This window comes from Canis aureus, chromosome 6 (genome assembly GCF_053574225.1).
Source record: "Canis aureus isolate CA01 chromosome 6, VMU_Caureus_v.1.0, whole genome shotgun sequence".
Lineage (NCBI taxonomy): Eukaryota > Metazoa > Chordata > Mammalia > Carnivora > Canidae > Canis > Canis aureus.
Genome location: NC_135616.1, coordinates 46,173,676 through 46,198,705, shown reverse-complemented (window position 1 = coordinate 46,198,705; position 25,030 = coordinate 46,173,676). Strand labels below are relative to the sequence as shown.

General features: G+C 35.5%; 1 protein-coding gene and 1 long non-coding RNA gene across 4 annotated transcripts in view; one reads left to right on the top strand and one right to left on the bottom strand.

Annotated features, from left to right (window-relative positions):
• The window catches only part of AKT3 (AKT serine/threonine kinase 3), a 308,906-nt gene that overhangs the window by 274,086 nt on the left and 9,790 nt on the right, over window positions 1–25,030 (bottom strand). For 2 of the 3 annotated variants that reach the window (XM_077901455.1, XM_077901451.1), the window contains exon 2: window positions 23,880–24,037. In XM_077901455.1, coding sequence (XP_077757581.1) covers window positions 23,880–23,925 — 46 coding nt within the window. In that variant the 5' untranslated portion in view covers window positions 23,926–24,037. Of the gene's footprint in view, window positions 1–23,879; window positions 24,038–25,030 lie in introns of those variants that run through there. The other variant, XM_077901457.1, reaches the window with a different exon arrangement.
• On the top strand, window positions 23,166–24,757 carry LOC144316032 (uncharacterized). Its single transcript, XR_013381796.1, has 3 exons — window positions 23,166–23,201; window positions 23,771–23,867; window positions 24,643–24,757. It is a non-coding gene; the product is annotated as an uncharacterized LOC144316032 (long non-coding RNA).

Genomic DNA, 25,030 nt, shown 5'->3' with positions numbered 1-25,030 from the left:
AATATGAATCTATTATACATGGACATTAAAAAGCAATTTCTCTACAATTCACAATGTAAAAATTGATTTAGGCAAGTATCATCAGTGGAAGTTTAAATCAAAGTGAAGTGTTGTTAGGAACTATGACCCTACAGATTTATAAGTGGGGAAAATAGTCTTTATAGGTAAGAGACTCAGAAGTCAGCTTCTTGATCATGTATGTATCATCTATGCAATATTCTCACCAAAAGGTTCACCATGAATGTAATAGGAAAAATCAGACAAATCCAGAATGTGGGACATTCTATAAGACAACTGAAGAAATAAAATCCACCCCTCCTCAAATTTAGAATTTCTCAGAAAGAACTATGTCATAATTTTATTATTCCAAAATAATATGGGCCAGAGACACAACCAAATTAACAGTATGGACCCTCAATTTTTAAAAATGTGCTTTTTTGGACTACCATATTAGTTGCAATTACTGAATGAATTGATTTTCTTAGGTGTGTTAATGGTACCTTATTCCTGGGGACTTAGGCTAAAAGGACATACAGACAGAGCAATACCTGCAACTTTCTTCCAATGGTTCAACCCCACCCCACCCCCCAAAAAAAAGTACAAGAAAAACTGTAACTGTCTGAGAAGTTAAATAGGTTAATCAGCTTGGTATTGTAACTGTCTCAGTGTATAACCGTATCAAAACGTCACACCACACACCTTAAACATACAATTTTTTTTTGTCAAGCGCACCTCAATAAGGCTGGAAAAAAAATAAATGTAGCAAAACATTAAGGCTGTTTACATACTCATTAACACTATATACTTTCAACTTTTCTGTATATTTAAAATTTCCAAAATAAAAAGTTAGGAGTGAAGGTAATCTCTTCTTCTTTCCAGTCACTTTACAGATGAGTGGAAGCAAGAGCTGAGAATATGGAGCCCCACTGTATCTAACATTTATTCATCTTATATACATGCATATGAAATGGAACCCCTGGATGGCTCAGTGGATTTGAGCAACCAGCTCTTGGTTTGGGCTCAGGTCATGGTCTCAGGCTCGTGAGATCAAGCCCCGTGTCAGGCTCTGTGCTGAGTGGGAAGTCTTCTTGGGATTTTCTCTCTTCCCCTGCCCCTCCTTTGGCTCACACAAATGCTCTCTCTCAAATAAATAAAATCTTTAACATAAATATGTTTATGAAATACATAAGTTAACCTTTGAGAAGATATACTATGTAGACATTACTTACTAACAAACAAGACTAAATGGTTAAATGTAATGTAAGCAGAAAAATGTTTTTCTCATTTCACATATAAAATTCTGTAGTTCTTAGTAATAATTATTGGTCAGATAATTTCCTTCTCCAATATTTCATAAAACATCCATTTGCGAACATGCCTGAGTTTGCATGCTCTTCAAGTGAGTCAACTGGCTCCTGGCCCCTGTGTGGGAGGCCTTCCTCACCCTTGCGTTTAGTGTCCCCTGCCCCTACTGCCTGCCACCCGTGCACATCTGCCTTCCCAGTCTTGCAATTTCAATTTAAGTGTCTCTTCATTTGTCTTCTATCAGTGCACGGCAGATTGCCACAAGACTTCGTACTTTAACAAACCTTATCATCTCATGGTTTCTGGGAGTAAGGAACTCAGGACCAATAATGCAGGAGGCATTGCTGCTCAAAAAGGAGTAAGGAAGATAAAGAACTATTGGGGCACCTGGGTGGCTCAGTTGGGTAAGCATCTGTCTTTGGCTCAGGTCATGATCTTAGGGTCCTGCGATCCAGTCCCATTTGGCTCCCTGCTCAGTGGGGAGTCTGCTTCACCCTCTTCCTCTGTACCCCTCCTGCTTGTGCTCCCTCTCACTCTCTCTCAAATAAATAAATAATTTTAAATGGGGCGGCGAGTAAGGAAGGAGGTGGATGGCCATCAGTGGCTCACAGCATTTCTGAAATCCAGTGGGGCCCAGGCAGTTCCTGCTGAGGGTCTGCGCTCCCACTGCTTGGTTCTATTTTTGGAGCCATCTTTCTCTTCCCAAGAGGGGAGCCCAGCTGTGAAGCCATGTGGTTTTATTTTCTCAGTGTGCTTCCTGACCACAGGGACTCAGGGATCCAAATACTGCCTGTCATATGCACTGGCTCTGGCCCTATCAGTCCAATCCAAGCCAACAGTGTTTCTGGCAACTCAACAGTCTTTAAAAGAGAGAAAGAGGGAGACAGAAAAGGAACCATTCTGTGGGTCCCTGGTGCATTTGCTCATGGTTTACTCCATTAGGAGACAAAGGCCACACCCACAACTCTCCTGAAGACAAGCCCCTTTTTAGGAAGTGCTGAGGCCAGCTCTCTTCTTGTCCTCAGAACCCCGAATGGGGGACTGAACAATCTCCAATGGAACACCTGGGATCTTTCTGAGATCCCACAGGATTTTCAAGTCACATCTTCAGCTTCACTGGCAGACCACATTTTCCTGAAAGTGTCTCGTATTGGATCTTCCCCAGAACATACTACTTAATGTGAGCGATACTGGTCACACAGAGGCCAGGAATTTTAAAACTCAACCATTCCTTGCTCTTTTTTGTTAACAATATTTCCCTTAGGTTATTTCTCTCCTTCTACATTTTAGCAACTGAACTGCTAAGCTTCCTGCTGCTGCAGAACAAGGATTTCCTTCCTCAAGTTTCCACGAACATTTTTCTCACTGTTCTTTAAGCTCTCCCGCAGCTTTCCCAGAGGCCACCAAACTCACCATCAACAGTCTACCAAGGATCTTCAGGCTTTCACTAAATGCCTCAAATCTTTCCAGCTTGTATCCACCACTAAGTTCCAAAAACAGTCCTCCATTGTAAATTTTTATTTTGGCAAAACAAAACCACCAGTACAAAATCTGTAATAGCAATCGCTATGTAACAAACTACCCCAAAAGTCAGCACTTTAAATACAATGAGCTTTCACTGCACAGTTTCAGGGGAGCAAGAGTGGCTTGGCCTGAAACAGGATCTCTGATGACACTACAGGCAATGACAATGACCATGGCTGTGATCATCAAAAGGCTCTACTTGAACTGGATCTTCTTCCAAGATGGCTTACTCAAGTGGCTGACAAATTCATAATACCTTGTGGCCTGTAATTCCATATTCTTCTTTTAAAAAAAGATTTTATTTATTTATGAGGGAGTGGTGAGCAAAGGGAGAGGGACAAGCAGACTCCCCACTGAGTGCACAGCCCCAACATGCGGCTCAATCTCACGACCCTGAGATCATGATCTAAGCATCCTAGTTTTGGATGCTTAACCGACTGTGCCACCATCCCTTCCACATTCTTGATAAGAAAAGTAGTTCAGCGGCCACTCTATTTTTACATGAATAATGCTTTTCCAAGGTAAGCACTAGGTTGAATTGTTTTCTAAACTAGCCTAATAACATCTTATTTTACATGTTTTAAATCACAAAATTTGGGTAATTCATAATTTCACTGGAGTTTTATGGGTAACCTGCTAAAATCATTTTCACAACCACTTTTATGTAAAAGCTGAGTGACTAGCAAAAGCTGAAGACTGTCTCAAGGCAAAGGGGCAATCTGGTCATGTTTCACTAGATCCCTAAACCAAAGATTCAGGCTCCTCATGCCACTAACACAGTATCATAGACACCACCCCAGTGTTTCTGATACTGCCTCTAGTCCTACTACCATACCTATCTATGGTGTATGTTATGACTAAAAACTTTTAATAGACTGTATAAAATTAAAGTTAAAAAAAGTAAAGCAAAGGGAGATAGCTAAAATATAGAATACATTAACATAAAACTAGAAAAACATATAGCCCAAACAAAACCAGCAGGGCAGAACTAAGATCCACACTGTGGAAAAATAAGTTTGTATCAAAAGAACAGAAACTTGAGTCACTTAAACAGTCTGAAGACAAACTATGAAAGTTCACTGAGAATGAAAGGAAAGAGGAAAAGACATAAAAAACATAAAGGAAGAAATAATAAATATGGAAGATAAATATCCAATCAAAAATAGTAAGGCCCCAGGCTTCTATCATGGATTAAAGAGGACCACAAATTTTTTGCCATTCTTCCCATCAAGAAATTGAGTCTATTTCTCCTCCCCTTGAATCTAGGTTGGCCTTGTAACTTGTTTGACCAGCAAAATAGAATTAAAACAAATGCTGTGCTAGCTTTGGAACTGGCCTTGGGAAGGGTCAGTGGCTTCCACCCTCAGAGGGGGGCAACTATATGCTCTCAAGCAGCTTAGGCTGCTCTGTGGGGGAAGGGAGGCATGGAGGAATACGAAGGCACTCCCAGCCAACAATGAACCCAGGACCCAAATTTGGGGGCAAGGCTTTCTTGGATCTCCCAGTTCAGCTTTCCCATGCAGCCATAGGAGTAACCCCAAGTGAGACCACCAGGGTAGCTTCCAAGTCAAATCATAAAATCATGAAAAATAATAAACCATTGGTTTTAGCCACTAAGTATTGGGTGGTCTGTTCTGCAACAGTAGGTAACGGATGTCACTAAACAGATCTAAAACAACACAATACTGCCAAAATCTATGGACAGAGCTGTAGTCTGCAGTATAGTTGCATCCCAAGTCCTTGCTAGAAAATAATATGTCTTAATTTGTCTGAAAACCCAGCTTGTTTCAAAAGCCAGGTTGAAAGTAATAGCTCTTCTATTTCTTAAATTATCTTCTATTATTTACTTACTTGAAAAAAATACTCTAAATTCTATCCCAGGATTAAATCAGGCATATAAGATCAGTAAGTTTTAATATTACATCTTCAAATTTTATAAATTTTATATCTACTTAAAGATACTTTTAAGAAAACTCCACTTGGCTAAGTGTATTCTCATTCTCTGATTAATTCATTCATCTACAGTTTTTGAGGGCTGACTAAGCAGTCGGCATTAGAGTGGCAAAGATGAACATGGAATTAAGGGCAGGTAAAAATTTAACACTCCTCTAGCTTTTCCAGAAAGTCAATCCCTGCCTCGTCTGTGCTTGCAAAGCATTCTGTGCAAATCTCTGTTTTGTGATAATAATAATAGTAACAGCAAACATTTACGGAACATTTACTATGTGCCTGGCCTAATTCTAAGCCTCACATGATTTCACTCACTCAGTCCTCATGACAACCATCACGAGGTAGGTAAGAAGTATCACTAGCCCCACTTCACAGATGGGGAAACTGACTCATGCAGAGTCTCTTCCCCTACTTAAGACTCTAGACTCCATTTGGGCAGGTGAGCTGTTTCTTCATCTTCATATCCTCCCCAGTCTCCAGCACATATTTCTCTATAACTAAATAAATTTTTCAAATACTAGAAATGAGTATGATTATTTCCTTTTTTTGTTGTTGTTTTTGATCATTTCCTTTACAAGGACAATTTTTCACTCCTCAAAAGCAAAAGGTGGGACGCCTGGGTGGCTCAGTGGTTGAGCATCTGCCTTTGGCTCAGGGCATAATCCTGGAGTCCCGAGATCGAGTCCCATACCGGGCTCTCTGCATGTAGCCTGCTTCTCCCTCTGCCTATATCTCTGCCTCTCCCTCTGTGTGTCTCTCATAAAAAAATAAATAAAATCTTAAAAAAAAAAGCAAGAAGTAATAATACCTTTTAGGATTAAGGAAAAATAGGCTAGGACTAAACAAATATCTCTGATTTACAGTAAAACAAATGTAAAATTAAAGTTTGACAATTCATTGTAAACTTATAAACAAGTCTAATTTGATAGTACCATATTTTACTTAGCACCATTTTAATGCTGAAACCCATAAACATCACAATGGCAACTGCATATATCTGTAGTTTTAAAAGTTTTTTAAAGAAGTCCATGACAAAGGAATAAGGAATAAGGAATAAGAAATAAGGGGTAATATCCATTAAAATAGGTGCATGAAAAAATCCATGTAAATATAAGACCTCATACTTTGAACAAAGTCATCTGGGTACTTTTGGCTAACCCAGTACTATGTGGGTTGGTAGAGTTGGAATCATCAGCTATAAAACTTGTGACTACTATTTTCATTGCATACTCTAACTGAAAAACAAAAATGAAAATCTTTATATATAATTTACCTGACACCCTTTAAAAACTCACAATCCTTTGAATACTGGATAGAAACTGAAATTTGGATTTTATAAGAGGAATAAAGTCAAATTAGGGAGTATTTTACAGACATAACCCCTAACTCACTATCACCTCAAAATATGAAAGGGAGCACAAGCCTAGTACTCCTACAACCAGACAAAATGGCAACATTTTGGAGTAATCACCACAGGAGTATATTCTAGAAATGCCCGTGCAGTAAGGGCATTCTCAACCTAACCTCTAGAAAGGCTGTTGTATCTCCTGGAAATGTGACTGGCAACCAAAGTACAAACATTATAATTGTATATATCAAAACTTTTCATAGGGGACACTGTTGGTTGGCTAACATAGTATCAACTTCCAGTCCCCACTACCTTTGCCACTTCCCCCTACAGAGGCTGAAAGACAAATATTCACTTTCTTGGAGCCGTGGGGAGACGTAACCCAGTTCTGGGCAACATGACATAAAAGGAAGTCTGATAGTGAGCTCTGAGAAAGCTGCTAGTTTCCTAATAAAAGGGACAGTGTAGCTAACACTAGCCATCTTCCATCCATCTGCCTTGAACAGAAATGTCATGCTTATTAGCACGGCCATCTTGAAACCTTAGAGCAGCAAGTGCAGGACAAAAAGCCAACAAGCTACAGGCAATGCGGCAGAGAGAGTCTGATTCTCCTATAATTTTATCTTTATTTGCTAAACAGCTAGCAACTGCTCACCTTTACCCTTCTTAAAGTGAAAAAAATAACCAGTCTTTGTTTTGTTACTGTTGGCTGGGTTTTCTGTTATTTTTAGCAGAATGCCTGCCTTACAAATAGACTTACAAACATTTAGAGAATATGGTGTACAATTCTTTTAGTTAAAAAAAAAAGTTATAGTACTTATATAAATAAAAAAGTCCTCTTGATGCCAAGTAAGTATGACAAATTAAATCCAGGACAGATATTTTTCTTTAATAACATCTCTTCTAACTATAAAAGTCACAATATTCACTTTAGAAATTTTACAAAATACAGAAAAATATAATGGCAGGAAAAAACTCACTACCTAGAGATAATCACTTTTTATATTTGGTATATTTCCTTCCAAACAATTTTTAAAGACATCAATATACAAAAGTGTACTTTTTTATTTTTATAAACTGGGATCATGCAGGATAGAACTTATTTTTAAATAATTTATTTGAGAGAGACAGTATGAGAGAGAGAATATGAGCAGAGGGAGAAGCACAGGGAGAAGCAGACTCCCCACTGAGCGGGGAGCCCATGCGGGGCCTGATCCCAGGACTCCAGGATCATGACCTGAGCCAAAGGCAGATGCTCAACTGACTGAGCCACCCAGGCGCCACAGGATTTATTATTATAAAAGGATACATGCACCAATTAACAACAATTCGAAAGCATATGAAAGAATAGAAAACTGAAAAACAAAAGCATCTCTTCCACCATTCCCCACCCCATGTGCTTGCACACACACACACACACACACACACACACACACAATACGCACAGCCTCGATCTCTTTTCCACTTCTCAAAAACGGACACTTATAATGTTTTTGGTATTATGCCTCTGTCTCTTGATTTATCACCTGTAACCACATCAACTGACTTCCCATTCTGAAGGTGAAAACCTGGGTTCTCCCTCACCCTTCTTCCCAATTCTTACTACTTTTATTTTCATTTTTGGTTTCTCTCTTGCTTAATATTATAAAGTTAAAAAAACACACTTAACCTCTACTTCTAGGCCAATGAATATTGAATAGAATGTCTTTGCTTCCAATTATGCAAGGTAAGGAAATTAGTATTCTTATATGGCAAATAGTTTTAGTCATAAAATTCAACCACAAGATTAAAATGTGCCTATCATTTGACCTTACCCAACCCTGAATGAGGAAGAAAAAAAGTATGTATTCGTTGCTTGAAGCACTAGTTCATTTAACATAGGAAAAAGTGTTAGGAAAGAAATGTAACAAAGAACAGATACAGAGACCTAGAAGAAGTAAGTCTATAATCTGTAAGCCCCATTGAGGATCTTTAAGTCCTCAATGAATTGAGAAAAACAGTTATGGACCAACATGAATTTCAAAGTTTTAAAAGATGAAGCCAGAGGAAGAGAGCACAGCATTCAGGCCCAGACAATAGGAAAGGAATACTGATTAACTCCTCTTTTACACTTATCTTCTCAAAAGAGAATCATCATAATGCAAACATTGATGCCCAAAGGTGCTGAGAAGACAGTAAATGACTTATCGCTGAGTTCCAGTTAGCATCAATAATCTCTGAGAAATGCAAAGCAACAAAAGGGATTTAAAAAAAAAAAAAAACTGAAAAGGGCAAGTATCCTTATTGTTTTTATTAAGGAACACAATGGATGAGTCTAAACATTAAATACTAGTAAACCTGATGGGAAATTTAGCAATATCCTATAAGAGATTATTAAATAATAGCTATTGTGTATTAATGATTTAGTATGTCCCATGCACTGTGATAAGAGCTAATCAAGAGTCTTGTTATCATCACCATTTTCCAGATGAGAAATTTAAGGCATATTAAGTATTTTGCCCACAGTCACTAATAAATGGCAAAGCCAAGATCTGAAGTTAAATTCCATCCTCTTAACCAGTGGACTAAACTGACAGTACACGAATACTTAAAAATGCAAAAAGCAGACGGGTAAGAATAGATTGTCTAAAGCAAGCTGTATCAAGTTAAACACTTTTTTTCAAAATTTCTGAGTGACCATGTTACAATGGCATAGACAGATCTCTAAGATACACTGTTAAATGATTATGATGCCATTTATGAAAAGTGAGATAAAACAAACAATCCAAATGTGTATACAGAATAAAGTGCAAAGTCCCATTTCTTTAATTATCCCTCTTCCTGCCCCTCACCTAATCTCTTGGATTCTAATCTCTTGACAAGAGACAAATATTACTTATTGTTTGGTATGTATCCTTCTGGTTCTTACCTATTTTAAGAAAAACGGCTTTATAGTAGTACATTCCACTTGACAGTGGTTATTTCTGAGAAGGAAATTGGGAATGGAGAAATCTTATCATACTCTATTTATTTATACACTGCTTGGATCTTTTACAAAAGGGAGTAATAGATAATACAAATTGTTTTAATCATAATGATGCTCAAAGAAAACGGCAAAAGTTTCTAAATGTGACCTCAATGGCCTCCTTGGAAGGGAAAAGTCTTATGTATTAAACTACAGAACAATTAAAAACTTTTACATGACAAAAACATAAAGTTAAAAGATCTATTCGAGCCAGGAAAATATCTGTAACAAAAAAATGATTAATAAAGTATTGGTATTCTGCAATTACAAAAAGCTCTTACAAATAAATAAAAACATGTAAAATTTATAAAACTAAAGACATAGGGCCACATATATAAAAATCAACTAAGGACACAAACAAGCAATTCATTCAAAGAAAAAAAGGCTAAAAGCATTAACAACAAAGTTAAACCTCAGTAACAAATAAATGTAAAACAAAACAGCAATATGATGGCAAGAACTAAAAACAGTAACACCCAGTGATAATTATGGCATGAAAAAGCAGAAACTTTTACATACTGGTGATAGGAATGTAAACTGGTAACATGTGGACAACAAATTGGCATATGCAAATTATCTGCATAAACAAAACAAAACAAAACATCATAAAAGTTCCTTTGAAAGGTAAAATAGAGAAAACTGACTGCAGCCTTGGAGGACAGTGGCAGCCCTACTGTGATGTACTGTAGGAACAAATAGTCCTGCTATGCTCTTCCCTACACTGACCACACCTGCAGGATCATGTTCACTTCTGGGTACCACATTTTAAGAAAAACATCGACAAACTGAGATATTTCCACAGTAGGACACCAAAATTATGTATGAGGGCTAGAAACCATGTCACACAATGAACAAATTAAAGAGAACATTTTGCTTAAAAAGAAGATTTTAGGGAAAATATCATAGCACTTCTGAAGTGCTATGGCCTAATAGTCCAAAGGCCTATTACATGGAAAATAGAACTTGTTTCATATTGCTCAGGAGGGCAAAAGAAAGACCACTAGTACTCAGAGCTGTTAAATAATGAAAAACTTAGGTCTTACATAGTGAGATTTTAGTTACCCATTAATATCTGAGATAACGATCCATCAGAAATGTAGTAGAAAAGATTCTTCTAGGCTGGAAAAGTTAGGTGTCATGAACTCACAAAAGTACTTTGTAGTTCTAAGAGTAAAATGTGGATAAATATTCCAGGACTATGACCACTAACTCTATTCTTACTATAGTGTCCAGGTTGCACCTATCAGATTTAGATACTTTAGGTACTAATCCATTCTGGGTCGATCAGAGTCTTGCACAGCCACCTCTGCCAGGAATAACCATTCAGTCATTACTACCAATTCCTAATTCTGTTTTCCTACACACAAAAACTTGACAGATACACACCGTGATCTAGAATCCCAGCATTGCCCTTACCAAAAGTCTATCCTAGATACAGGCTGCTTTCATAATTGAGATCTATTTTGTATTCCCTGCCTTGCTTCAGCTGTCCCAATTCTAATTCCTTGCCCTGAAATCTGTGACATACTGTTATTTGACCTTCTAAAACTGTTTTCTTCCTCATTCATTCAAAGACTGAGAGCCTACTATGTTCAAAGTCCTGGTAGATCCTAGATGCAAAATACAGTTGTATTAGACACAGTTCCTGCCCTTGGGGAGTTGACAACGGATAAAAAGAAATAATGGATCTCTGTAATAGCCAATATAAAGCCAAGAGGAAGCAAAGTGATGTAATACCGCAGACAAGAGAAATCATTCTAACTTTCTCAGACTGTGTGATCTGGGAAAAAACTGAGATTATATCAGAATGTATATTTAAAGGACACAAAGGGTTTGCATTGACAAAGACACAAGAAAAAAAATATGCCAAGTAGAAAAACTGGCATAGGCAACAACATACATAAAAGAATATTTGGTGGTAGGTACATGGTTAATCACATCAGTAAAATAATGTGATTGATTACAAAATGTGAACAGATTATTAAAGAAATTTTCTTTCTGTCAAAGAGTATAAAAACAGTTTCTTCAAGAGAGGTAACAGAATAAGTTCTAGAGGTACAGCTTCCTTGCATTCCCCACTGGGACATACATCAATAAGTGATACTACTTGACGGGCACTGGGGGTTATTCTGTATGTTAGTAAATTGAACACTAATAAAAAATAAAAAAATAAAATAAAATAAAAAAATAAAAGATACAAAGAAAAGCAAAAAAAAAAAAAAAATAAGTGATACTACTCAAATAGTGTAAGGATTCCACCAGATGGAAGATACTCCCCTTTTACCATTCTCACAGGGTTTTTACACTCTCCTCCTGTCAACAGTTCTGAGCCCCTCTCTCACCAGGTCCTAATAAGAGACTTTTTAAAAAAAGAACTCCAATATATGTCTGAGTGTCCGAAAGAAACAAAATATGAAGTAGCATAAAATTGACAATAAAGAAATCTCAGCTACTGGTCCAGGCTAAGCCCCTAACTCCAAAAATGACCTGTTTTCTAATCTGGAAGATAAATGGGTCTAAGACAAGATGACTTCTAATGTCTCTCCTTGCTTCAAATTCCATAAATTCACTTGGAAAAAAGGTTCAGCTGTTTCCAGGTGACTGGAACTCAGCCAGTTGAAACCATCAGTTTCCTCAAATCTAAATCCTGCTTCTCCCTCTGCCTACATCTCTGCCTCTCTTTCTCTATCTCTCAGGAATAAATAAATAAAATCTTTAAAAAAAAATTTCTACTGCACATGACTTGTTATGAGCAACTAAATAACAAAATTAAGCGAATTATAAAACTTAAACCAATTTTTATGTCCATACATTAAAGCCTATACCTATTAGAATTTCACTTCCAGTAGTTGTAGGGTGATTTACATTAGACTAATCTTCCCATACATAAAATTACAAACTCTATATAAAAATATAAAAAACAACTATTTTAAGCCAGTAGAAAGCACCAAAAGTAAGCAGGAACTGGAAAGAAGTTGGTACCTGAAACAAGGAAGTGCATTGGGTGAGATTTGCAATTACCTGGCTTTCTGCTTGAGAGGGCTCCCCCATTCCTTTCAAATAAGGTGGATAAAATTTAGACCAAAAACTATATAGTCTTGTTGGCTTAAAGAGTCAAATGCTGGAGTCAGATGCCAAAATGGCTAGAAAGAGAGAGAAATCCCACAAAAATGATAATGGGGCAGCCTAAAAACCTACATGTAAACTCAACCCAAATTCTAGCTAAACCGTGAGTTGTGCATGAATAGAAAAAAACTCCAGTAAGCCTGACAGCAGAAATCAAAAAGTGGACAGAAAAGCTGAGATTTCAACTTGCTCTTCACAATAGGTGAAACAAAGTGTTGAATTTGAACAGAAGGACAATACCAGTTAGCAGAAATACCAAAAGTTTCTGTAGAAAACAACAGATCACAAGTCTGCAAATATATCATCACAATGAACTATATGGCTGAAAATTACTAGACATATGAAGAAATGAGAAAGTGGGCAAAGAAAGAAAAGTCAACAGAAAACAACTTTAGAAAATCCTAATGCTGGAGTCGGCAGGCAAGGACTTCAAAGCAACTACTATAAAAATAGTTAACAATAAATACAGTCCACAGTAAATAATGAAGAGAGATGGCAGAAGAGTCAGTGAACTTAACAGTTTACTAGCAAGTATTCTACCTCTAGAACTGAGAGAAGAAATACTGAAAAAACTCAACCTAATTGAAAAAGACAGCCTAATTGACCTGTGAGACATTGTCAAGTATCTTCACAGGTATAACCAGAGTCCAGAAGCAGAGGAGATAACAAAGTAGAAAATGTTCTTTAGAACTAATGGTCAATACAATTTCCCAAGTTTGGTAAAAAAAGACATAAATTTATATATCATACAAACAATCCCAGTAAATTCAAAATAGGATATGTAAAAAGAAAATAACATGTAGGCACATCACATTCAAACTGCTGAAATCAAAGCTAGAAAAATCTTGAAAGCAGTCAAGAAAACTGACATGTTGTACATAGGTAACAACACAAAATAACAGCTTACTTCTCATCAAAAACAAGGAAAAGCAGAAGAAAATGAAATAACATCTTTAAAGTGAAAGAAACTAACAATCATAATTCTATATACAATTAAAAAATCCCTCAAAAATAAAGATAAAATGAAAACATTTTAAGATAAACCAAAAATATGAGTGTACTAGTCACCAACAGGTCTGCTCTAAAAGAAAGGCTAAAGAAAGCTCTTCAGGCTGCAGGAAAACAGTATCAGACAGAAACTCAAAATCTATAAGAAGAAATAAGTAGAAACACTGTAGGTAAGTATACATAAAAGACTATATTTGTCCTACTATTCTTTAAAAGACATAAAAATGACATAAAACAAAAATTAAAATATCCAGAGTTTTATAACATAATTTGTATCTAATATATATGAGAACTGCAGCACAAGGCACTCAGAAGAGGGGTAAATAGAACTATAGTATTTCAAGTTATATTTTACAGGAAGTAGTAAAATATTAACCCAGTATAGAATGTGATAAATGAAGGATGCACATTATAATCGCAACCTCAACCTCAGCACTAGTGACATTTTGAAGTAAAAATTTTTTGTTTGGGAAGAACTATCTTGTACATTGTAGAATATTTAGCAGCATCCTCAGCCTACTAGATGCCAATAGCACACCCACCCCAAGTCATAACAAAAAAATGTCTCTAGACATTGACAAATGCCCCCCAGGCTGGTTGAAAACTACTGCCCTATAACAACCATTAAGTAATGCAAGATTATAGAGCAGTTCAGTTTTTTCCATTATGGCTCAGCTAACAAGACTAGACTTTTTTTTTCTAATAGCTCTAACCTCCTACATGAAATTTTAATACCACGGATATATGTATATGTTTACACATTTATATAATCTGTCCTATTGGAAAGGCACAAACGACTGTAATATCTATGTTTTTTGCCTCTCCTGGAACCAACTATTGCCCCCTTGGGGGAAATATCCTCTCCTCCACTGAGAATGCACACTGACAGAGGAATTTAGATGAAATACTAAAAAAATTTCAATTAACCCAATAGAATATATATATATATATATACACACACACATACACACATGTATGTATATACATATACAATATATACATACACATGAACAGAGAAATTTTTTTAAATAAGACAAATAGAAAATAAATAACAAAACAGTAGACCTAAAGTCAATCAAATCAACAACATTAACTACAGATTTGTTTTATATTTTAATAAGAGGCATAACTATCAAGCCAATAGCAGAGATAACATGAGAAAGTAAAAAAAAAAAAAAATTCTAAATCCAAAAAGTACAGGTATATGGAAAGAAGGAAACCCAACCATATTACTAATTACCTTGTTATTATTAAATATGAATGGTTTCAATATGAATGATCCAAATTAAAGGGTAAAGACTATCAAATGAAAAAAAAAAAAAAAAAGGGTAAAGACTATCAAATGAGATTAAGAAAAAAAACAGAACCAGACCCAAAAATTGCTGTCTACAAGAGAGGCAGTTTAAATATAAAACACAGATAAGCTAAATGTAAAATAACATTTAAAAAGATAGAAGATGTAAACATTAATCAGAAATAGTCTGGAGTGGTTACATTAATAATAGACACACTGAATTTCAAGACAAAGAGTATTACCAAAGAAAAATAAGAACACTTCATATGCATAAAAGACGTAATTCATCAAGAAGATATAATCATTATAAATGTGGACACAGTCAATAACAGAGCTTCAAAACATATAAAGCAAAACACAGAAAAAAGAAGCATAAATTCACAATCATAGCTAGAGATTTACCTCTCTCTCAGTAATTGATAGAACTAAAGAAAAAAATCAGTAAAGTTAGATAGGACTGATCATCACCCATCCTGACCAGACATTTATGAAAAACTACACCCACAACAGCAGAAAATTCAAGAGAGACCATATGGTGGACCATAAAAAAAAAAATTTAAATAACAAAAAATTCCAGATGACTGAAATTTTACATTATTTTCTATACAATCAGATGACTGAAATTTTACATATTATTTTCTATACAATCAAATAAAAAGCTGAAATTAAAACACTGAGATATCTAAAAACACCTATATGTTTTCAAATTAAGCAATATTTTTCTAAATAACCCATGATTCAAAGAAGAAATCACAAGAGAAGTTAGAAAACACTTTACACTAAATAATAAATAATAATGAAAACACATTTCATCAAAACTTATGGAACTTAATCAGTTAAGTAAGATAAATCCATAGATTTAAATGCTTATATTCAAAAAAATATTACATCATTACAATGATGTAATAAATATATTACATCATTACAATGATATAATATTTTACCATAATCCAGAAAAAAAGACAAGTAAATTAAAATAATGAGCAAAAGCAATAAAATAGATAAAAAGGACAAGGAAAACAAAGTAAAAAGCTGGCTCCTTCAAAAGATTAATGAGAGGGGATCCCTGGGTGGCTCAGCAGTTTGGCGCCTGCCTTTGGCCCAGGGAGCGATCCTGGAGTCCCGGGATCGAGTCCCGCGTCGGGCTCCCAGCATGGAGCCTGCTTCTCCCTCTGCCTCTCTCTCTCTCTTTCTCTCTCTCCTCTGTGTCTATCATAAATAAATAAATAAATAAATAAATAAATAAATAAATAAATAAATAAATCTTTAAAAAAAAAGATTAATAAGATGTATAAATTCCTAGAAAAACTGATCAGGGACGCCTGGTTGGCTCAGTGGTTAAGGGTCTGCCTTTGGCTCAGGGCATGATCGTGGAATCCAGGATCTAGTCCCACATCTGGTTCCCCGCAGGGAGCCTGCTTCTCTCTCTACCTATGTCTCCGCCTCTCTCTCTCTCTGTGTCTCTCATGATAAATAAAATCTTTAAGAAAAAAAAGAAAAAAGAAAAAAACTGATCAAAGAGAAAAAAAAGAAAGTGGGAGGACACAATTTACCAATATCAGAATTTTTTTCCAATATCAGAATTTAATAAGGAGATTATCATTACTTAAAGAATAAGTAAATTTAAAAACTTCATGGCAAATATATCAACTTAGACAAAATGGACAAATTCCTTAAAAATCACAATTTGTCCAAATTGACACAAGATGAAACAAAAAATCTGAATAGTCCTATATCCATCTATTAATGAACCTGGATTTGTTATCAGAAATCTCACCAAAAATGCTCCAACCTGAATGGTTTCACTGATGCATTTTACCGAACATGTTAAGTTAGAAATAAATTCCATCTTATCCAAATTCCTTCAAAAATTAAGGAGAAGGAAATACTTCCCAACATATTTTAGGAGTCTAGCATAGCCATTATACCAAAACCTGAAATGAAAATGACAGACCAAAAAAAAAAAAAAAAAAAAAAAAAAAGAAAGAAAAAAAAAGAAAATGACAGACCAATGTAAACACCAAAAAAAAAAAAAAAGAAAAAGATCCTTAACAACATATTAGTATATCAAAACTGGTAAATTAAATATATCATGACCAAATGGAATTTTTCCAGCCATGAAAGTAATACACCATTGTCAATAGTAATGGGAAAAATCATATAGCCATTTCAACAGACCTGGGAAAACTTTTTGAAAAAAGTGAACACCCACTCATGATAAAAATTCTCAGCAAACTACAACAGAAGAGAACTTTCTCAACGTGATCAAAGGCAGCAATAGAAAACCCACAACTAATACAATACTGATTATTATAGAATATTATGATAATGGTAAAATAAATGCTTTCCCAATAACCCAAGAAATAAGGCCAAAAGTCCACTCTCACCACTTTTACTCAAAATTGCACCAAATTCCTAACCAGCAAAACAAGACCAGAAAAATCAATTAAAGGCATAAGGATTGCAAAGGAAGCAGAACTGTGGCTCTTTTCAAATGACCTGACCATCTACACAGAAAATCATAAAACTAACTAACATGAATAAGTGAATTTAATGAGGCTGCAGGATACAAAGTCAATACACAAAACTCAAGGGCTGATTGGGAAGCAGAGTGTATGAGTATGTGTATGCATCACAGCAGCTCTACAATTCTTGTTTTTATGCATTTATTTTAAGAGAGTCGGAGACTTAACCGACTGTGCTACCCTAGCAGCTCTACAATTCTGTAACTCTAGAATGCATATGAAAGCCTTATCATTTGATGGTTCTCTTCATTTGGTTTTCCTGGTTAAAATTTTCAAAATAAATGTATTCAAAATATGAGAAAAATAAATTTCACATTTTTTAAGGGGGAGGTGGTGTGGTAGAGTGGTTGGTAAAGAGAATCTTAAGCAGGCTCCATGCCCAGCACTGAGCCCAACTTGAGATTCAATCTCACAATCCTGAAATCATGACCTGAGCTGAAATCAAGAGTCAGACACTTAACTGAATCACCCAAGCTCCCCAAATTTCACATTATAGTAAATACATTAAATCTCAGAGTTCCAACGCCATTAGAAAATAAACTTAATTTTTTCAAGTTTATGCTCCATTTGTAACATCAATAGTTGAAATAAACTTCTCTAATCTATCATGTGATTTATTCGGTTGCTATCACAGCTCTTTACTTTCTACGGAAAAATGCTGCTGAGTAGTAAACAAAATCATACTGTCATTTTCTATCTCCATAATCACTTGATAATTTATTTCAAAACTCATTTTGTGAATGAAACATGAACAAAAGGTATGCAAGTATGTACAAAGGAAAAGAGAAGGCCCTTGGACTTGGACAAGCAGCCAAAAAATTGTGCGTTTTGCTTTCCATAATAGCTTATAATTGGCCAGATCACAACAATCACACATTAAACATAGGCCAGCTTACACTCTTCACATTACTAAAATATTCTGCATAGTGGCATTAAGCTATTTTGAGAGAAAACTCATACACTTATTAAGTTTTAGCTTGGAGTTACCAAATACTAACATTCTAGTTTCTCTAAACAAATCATTTCAAAGAATATAAAACAAATATCATTCCAAGGATATGGTTTATGGATATCCTTGAACCACAAACTGTTTAGTACAAGGCAAAATAAAGGAACAATTTCTTGAAAGCACAAACTGGTTACATACACAGAACACAATGTGAAAGTTCAATTTGTTAGATTTTAAGGCAACAAAAAGTTTAAGAAATTATCACATGCATGCAGCACCATCTCTTGGATTTGTACCAATTGCAAAACAATAGGATTATGAGTTGACTAACAACACACTACAGATTTTAACTTATCAAGAAACTGGCTCTCCACATATATAAGAGAACACTTACCTTTTTAAGAAACAGTACTATTAAGCAAATGAAATTTTATAAATTACAATCAGCCCTGGTTAAGAGTATTGCAGTCTACTTAATTCTATAATTTAGACTTTTTAGGCTGGTTAAATTTACCACTTTATTAATGGGGTTAAGTTTTTTGCAGCAAATATCACCACTAGCTGGAATGGGATTAAAAAACCAACAGAGCAAAACTTTTGTGTTTTTGGGGTTTTTAAAAAAGATGTTGTTTGTTTGTTTGTTTGTTTGTTTGTTTATGACACAGAGAGAGAGAGAGAGGCAGAGACATAGGCAGAGGGAGAGGCAGGCTCCATGCAGGAAGCCCAAGGCGGAACTCCATCCAGTTCCAGGATCATGCTCTGAACCAAAGGCAGACAGACGCTCAACCACTGAGCCACCCAGGCGTCCCAGAGAGAGCAAAACTTTTGACATCAACTTTAGAAATCTGTAGTTACCAACAGTACAGCCATAGGCTGGTCTATGAAGGACATCATGTTAACAAGTGCTTAACATATCTGCAGATAACTCCTAGGCTAACCATCAGGGAGGAAAATGCAAGTGGCACTTTATTCCATGTGTGCTACATGATGTTTTCTTGACTGTCCTCTCTAACATCAACGATACCATGTTACTGTGTTATCTCAATTAATACTTACCTACTTACCGTTTTGTAACTGCTCCAACAATGTACAGAAAAAAAAAGTTTCAATATTATGTCACCAGAACCAAAGTTAGGAAAGCATTTGTCCCACATAGTACCATTAACTATCCTTAAGCCTGCTTTTTTCCTTTTCTGGGATGATATTTACTGAAGAACAATTTATTTACATTAAAAATTTTTAAAAATGAGATTATATCTGGGCAGCAGCTAATAAGAACTGATTCATAAATACAAGTTTGAGGAAAAGGACTTAATACTCAAAGTTAAGGGCTATTATAACTCTTTTTGTCAATACTTTTATTAATAGTTTAGAAATACTCTATACATATTAGCTCATAATGCTCATCACCACACTCTGAGGGAAAGAAGGCAGATGTTATTGAATGTATTTTCAAACCAGTATACCCAAGTTCAGGTGATGATTATCTATTTGCCCAGGGTAAACAGGCAGCAAATAATAATGCTCTTTTTTTTTTTTTTAAATAATGCTCTTTAGAAGAAATTCTCTGAACCAAAATATGGCCAAACAACAATAGACTACCTAATGAAATGCTTGACTAAAACACAAGGTTATTATTAAAATCATACTGAAAATCTCTGAAGGAATAAATTAAGAACAGTAGAAAGAAAGAATGCCCAGTTTGGCTTCCCCTAATATTTCAACTAATGCTTCCAAAGGTACAGTTAAAACTACCATCATAAATCTTCAATTCAGTGAATCTAACTTGTCATAAGTATAGGGAAAATCCATAAATTGTACAAATAGAAGACACAACCAGCAACCTCAGTCTTTCCTTCACAAGTATAAACACACCAACAAGACCACCAGATACCTGAGGAATACAACACTACCAAAAAAGAACCAGAATAAATAAACTGAAAAAGTTATTCAGAGGAGAGAAAAAACTTAAAGTCTAGTTAAGCGTCCTAAGATTAAAGATTCTATCTGTAAAATAAGAGCAGGTGGTTATGAACTACAAAGAATTCCCAGAAATATAAAGTAACAGCTGAAATAACTCAGTAAAGGGCTCAAAGAAAAAGTCAAGGAATCTTCCAGAACAAGGCAGGAAAATGAAGACATGGAAGTGAAAGAAAAATTGTAAAACCAGAGCAATGATATAGATGTTCTAGTGGAAAAAAGCTGTAAAAGAATACAGGGAAGAAAGGAAGGGAAGAAATAATGAAATAAATACAGAAGATTCCCCAGAACTGAGGACATATGAAAAAGGGTCCACCAAATCTTTATAGGATAAGTTAAAAAGAACTACATTTCATAATGTCAAGGATAAAAAGGCATGGACAGAACAAGCTTCCAGATAACAGAAACTGGTTACCTAGAAAGAAATTATTCCTATCAGCATTAAGCCTCCTTTTTTTTTTTAATTTTATTTATTTATTCATGAGAGAGAGAGAAAGAGAGAGAGAGAGAGAGGCAAAGACACAGGCAGAGGGAGAAGCAGGCTCCATGCAGGGAGCCCAACATGGGACTCGATCCCGGGTCTCCAGGATCACGCCCAGGATCACGCCCTGGGCCGAAGGTGGCACTAAACTGCTGAGCCACCCAGGCTGCCCCAGCATTAAGCCTCTTATCAGTGAAACTGTTTCTTAAAAGGTAATGCAAAGAAAAATGTTTCACAACTGAATTCTATATCCAGCCAAGGTATGTACCGGGTGTGAAAGTGAAAAGCACATTTTTGAATACTCTGTTAATACTCCCACATATTTTCTCTGAGAAAGTACTCCAGGAAATTTTTAAAAATTAAAAAATTAAAAAACTTCTAGAACATTGTAAAATAAATCCAAAACAAATAGTGGAAAGACAGGAGATCTAAGAAAGCACAGACTGTGCCCAAGAATGCAATTAAATAACATGCTATTAGCTGAGCATCTTACCCAGAAAAAAGTCAGTTTACAATAGAATTTCAACAAATACCATGATAAAAAGCCAGATAAGCAAGTGATAAAATGAAGAAGGTGGACAATGGAGGCAATGTGGCAACTAGAAAATCCAGGAAAAACAGTTACAGCCCAAACTAGAAGCCAAACTAAAGTACATCCTGATCTTGAATACCAACATGGTAGAAGGAGTTCATTTGTTCTCCATGGTTCCCACTGTACCCATCACACTACTTTTTGCTCAGCACTGGATGGTAATGTTTACTTATCACAAAATTGATTATTGCTTCTCGGAATCAAAGTGTTACTATTACAAACCTTGACAACATAAAATAAATGTCCCCCCTGGTAGGGAACAATGAGGAATTCAGGGAAAAACTGTGAAGGGTACTGATTTTTCTCAACTCATAAAGTGGCAAGTTCAGAGATGATGCCTAAGTATTTTCTAGAATTAAGAGTGTAAGTATTGAAAGTATAACCATAAAGCCTTATCAATCTCCTTCAGGGAAGTAAGAAAAGAATAGGTATTACACATTAAATTCTGCATTTTTCACAATGGTGATACACTCAATTATGTGAGATTACTCTATAAAGTTTAGCATATAATACATAAAATTGAAATAATAATCACCAAAAAATTAAAAATAAAAAAAGGTCTAAAATGGCAATCTTTGAGGAGAGAAACCAGTTTGAAGAGGTAAAAGGTAGAAAAGACTTATATTTATCATTTTATACCTTTGTGTCCTATTAACCAATGCAGGAAAAAACACAGAGAAACCTTTGTCCATTTTTTTCTTGTTTCTGTATCCATGCACTATATATACCAACCTTCTCTTATGGTATTTCTTCAAGACACAATTAATTAAACAAACTCAAGAACCACCCTAAATCTCTGACAAAATGCAGTGACAGCAATAGTTTACACTGGTGTTAAAACTCAAAACAAGTCCACATCCATTATCCCCATAACGGTCTTATTTTTAGAGATTAATAAAGTATTACCCCAAAAGGTTTAAGTGATTTGCCATGACAAAGAAACTAGGAAAGGTAGTATAAATGTAACAGACAAGCTAAAAAATAAAGGAAAAAATGCCTTCATACAGTAGTAAAATCTGAAAATCCCTTCTAAATTTAAAATAGAACATACAACAAATAAAACTTAACAATAGTTGGCTGAAACAGTTTTTATCATGAAACACACTTACCATATGAGCAGCAATCTCACTCCTATGTTATTCCCCAAGAAAAAATGAAAATACATCACACCAAAACATGCACTCTCTTGCTCATAGCAGCTTTATTCATAATAGCCAGAAACTAGAAACAACCCAAATAGCTATCAGCTGGTAAACAGGTGAATCGTGGTATGGCCAACAATAAAGGAATATGCCTCAACAATAAAGGAACAAACTAATGATACACACAACATGGATGAAACCTTGAAGTATTATGCTATGTAAAAGTAACCAAACACAAAGGGCCATATGACTCCACTTATAAGAAATATTAGAAAAGGAAGATTCCAGTGGTAGTACATCAGTAGGCTATCAGGGTTGAGGAAAGAAGATATAGGGGAAAGGGCACTTTGGGGGTGATGGACATGTTTGAAGTCATAACCAAGGTGCTTGTTACACTACCATATAAACGTAGCAAAATTCATCAAAATGTACACTTAAGATTGGTGTATTTTGTTATGGAAATTATAACTCCATAAGGATAATTTTTTTAAAACTCAGTCATACATAATCCCATTTAACTACTGACAACAGCTTTTCAAGCATAGGAATTAACTACAGATCCATAAGGGACATTGAAATCGCTATTTAAAAGGCAACTTTTGGGATCCCTGGGTGGCGCAGCGGTTTAGCGCCTGCCTTTGGCCCAGGGCGCGATCCTGGAGACCCAGGATCGAATCCCACATCGGGCTCCCGGTGCATGGAGCCTGCTTCTCCCTCTGCCTATGTCTCTGCCTCTCTCTCTCTCTGTGTGACTATCATAAATAAATAAAAAAAAAATTAAAAAAAAAATAAATAAATAAATAAATAAAAGGCAACTTTTAATCAGAAAATAGACACAGTACACAGGAACTTAAAAGTCCTGAGAATGAAATAGTCCTCGTTCTACTCAATTTGGCCACGTGGATAAACACTAGTTGCCTGGCAACCAGTCTACATCCAGATTTCTTAATAAACACATTGACCACATTAGCAGGTAATCTCAAAGAGGATAAACTAAGCTTTACGTTGAAGAGTTCTTCAGTGTTAAAAACGAATAACAACACATATGAATTATTTATCTAAAGTAGCAGTGAACAAGAAATACTAAAACTAGATCATGAAAAATAAAAATATGAAATGAAACATAAACACACACACAACACGAAAGCCCTTTCTTCTTTTGGTCTTTCACTTTAGGACTTTCCTTAGCTAACTTACAGGACTGCCAAAGCCATGAGTTTGTGGGTGAACTCTTTCCCCTTTAAGCCTGTAAGCCCCTCCCCTGCTACCACCCAAATTGGCTTAATATAAATGTACATGTCTTTAAATGCATACAAGTCAGACACTTTTTAGATACTAAATCACCCAAAAGACACCTCTGTGGATGGCTCGAAAACACAAAACACGAACCTTCCACAACATGCAGCACCCAACATACCAGAAGGCCAAGTTTTCGTTAATGCTGATGATAAATGATCAAAATCAAGAATTACAAAGAATCCCTAAATAACAAGCAAATCCTAACACATATGTTAAATATCATTTCTCTTTTACTGGACATAGTATGTCTGTTGACCTGGTGAACAGCTTCAGAACAATTATCAACTCCTAGGACACCGCTGTTAGCACACTTACCAAGCATACAACTTTTTTGGCTTTGGTGAGTACTTACCCCTCTTCTGAACCCAGCCTTCTTTCACAACGGTAACATCGCTCATGATGGCTCCCCTCTGAGCCCCCAACTTGGAGAAATGCTACTTTGTGGTATCAGCTTTGGGGTTTGGATTCTCTGCTGCTGCTGCCCTTCCCACTCTCTAGTGATGACTCAGCCTGGAAGGAAGTATTGAAGAAAGAATTTCTTTTTTTTCCATTCTTGCAACTCACATAGCAATAACAAACAACTAATTCTTTGTAAATGTCTTCAACTGGCCTGACCTCACATAAAACTCTACCTCCTCAAACTGGGGAACTTATTTATTCAATAGTTCGTTCTATAATGAAAGCGCTTCCCTGGTCTTGTGACAGATTTCAAGTGATAGTGAAACTTTTAACCTAAGAGGTTGTAACAAAAAATGTCTTAAAGAAAACCAATGTCACACCTATACAAATAATACAGAAAATCTGTTTGGTGCTATGTGTTTGAGGTGAAAAGGGAAGAAAATGAAAGTTAAGTGAACTAAAAGTACATTATCACGTATGTCTAGTTTCAAAATCTCTGTGGATTTAGGAATATTTATGGCAAAGCAACTGTGAATGTTTTTAATAGCTGTATTTTATGTATAACACAATGTGCTAAGAAACCAACACTTATGTATACTTACTCTGCCTTACTCCAAGAAACATTTTAGACAATAGATGAATTAGAGTACAACAAATTTTCAGATTACAATAAACATTATAAATGACATAAAATTGATTACTTTTTTAAAATACAGGAATTGAAACAAAGGGAATATGAAAGTGGAAAAAATATGAAGTCTCCAAGATGTGTCAAGAACAAGTGCTTACATCTATTATCCTCAGGTAATCCTCACAATAAACCTATGAGAGTACCATTAACTTCATTTCAGAGATGAGTAAATTGAGGTTCACAGAGATTAAGCAGCTTGCCTGGGTTCAACACAACTACTGAATGATGGAGCCCAGATCTGAAAAAGGCTCTCTGACTCCAGAGCCTGCAGTCCTAACTCTAAAACTAGACTGCCTTCAGATAAAGATTAAAAAAAAACAAAAACAAAAAAAAGCCAGAGTAAAAGTCTACATATTTGTAAAAGTGGGGCCACAAATTTAGCAGGAAAGCTTTCAGGAAGCAATGCAAATAAG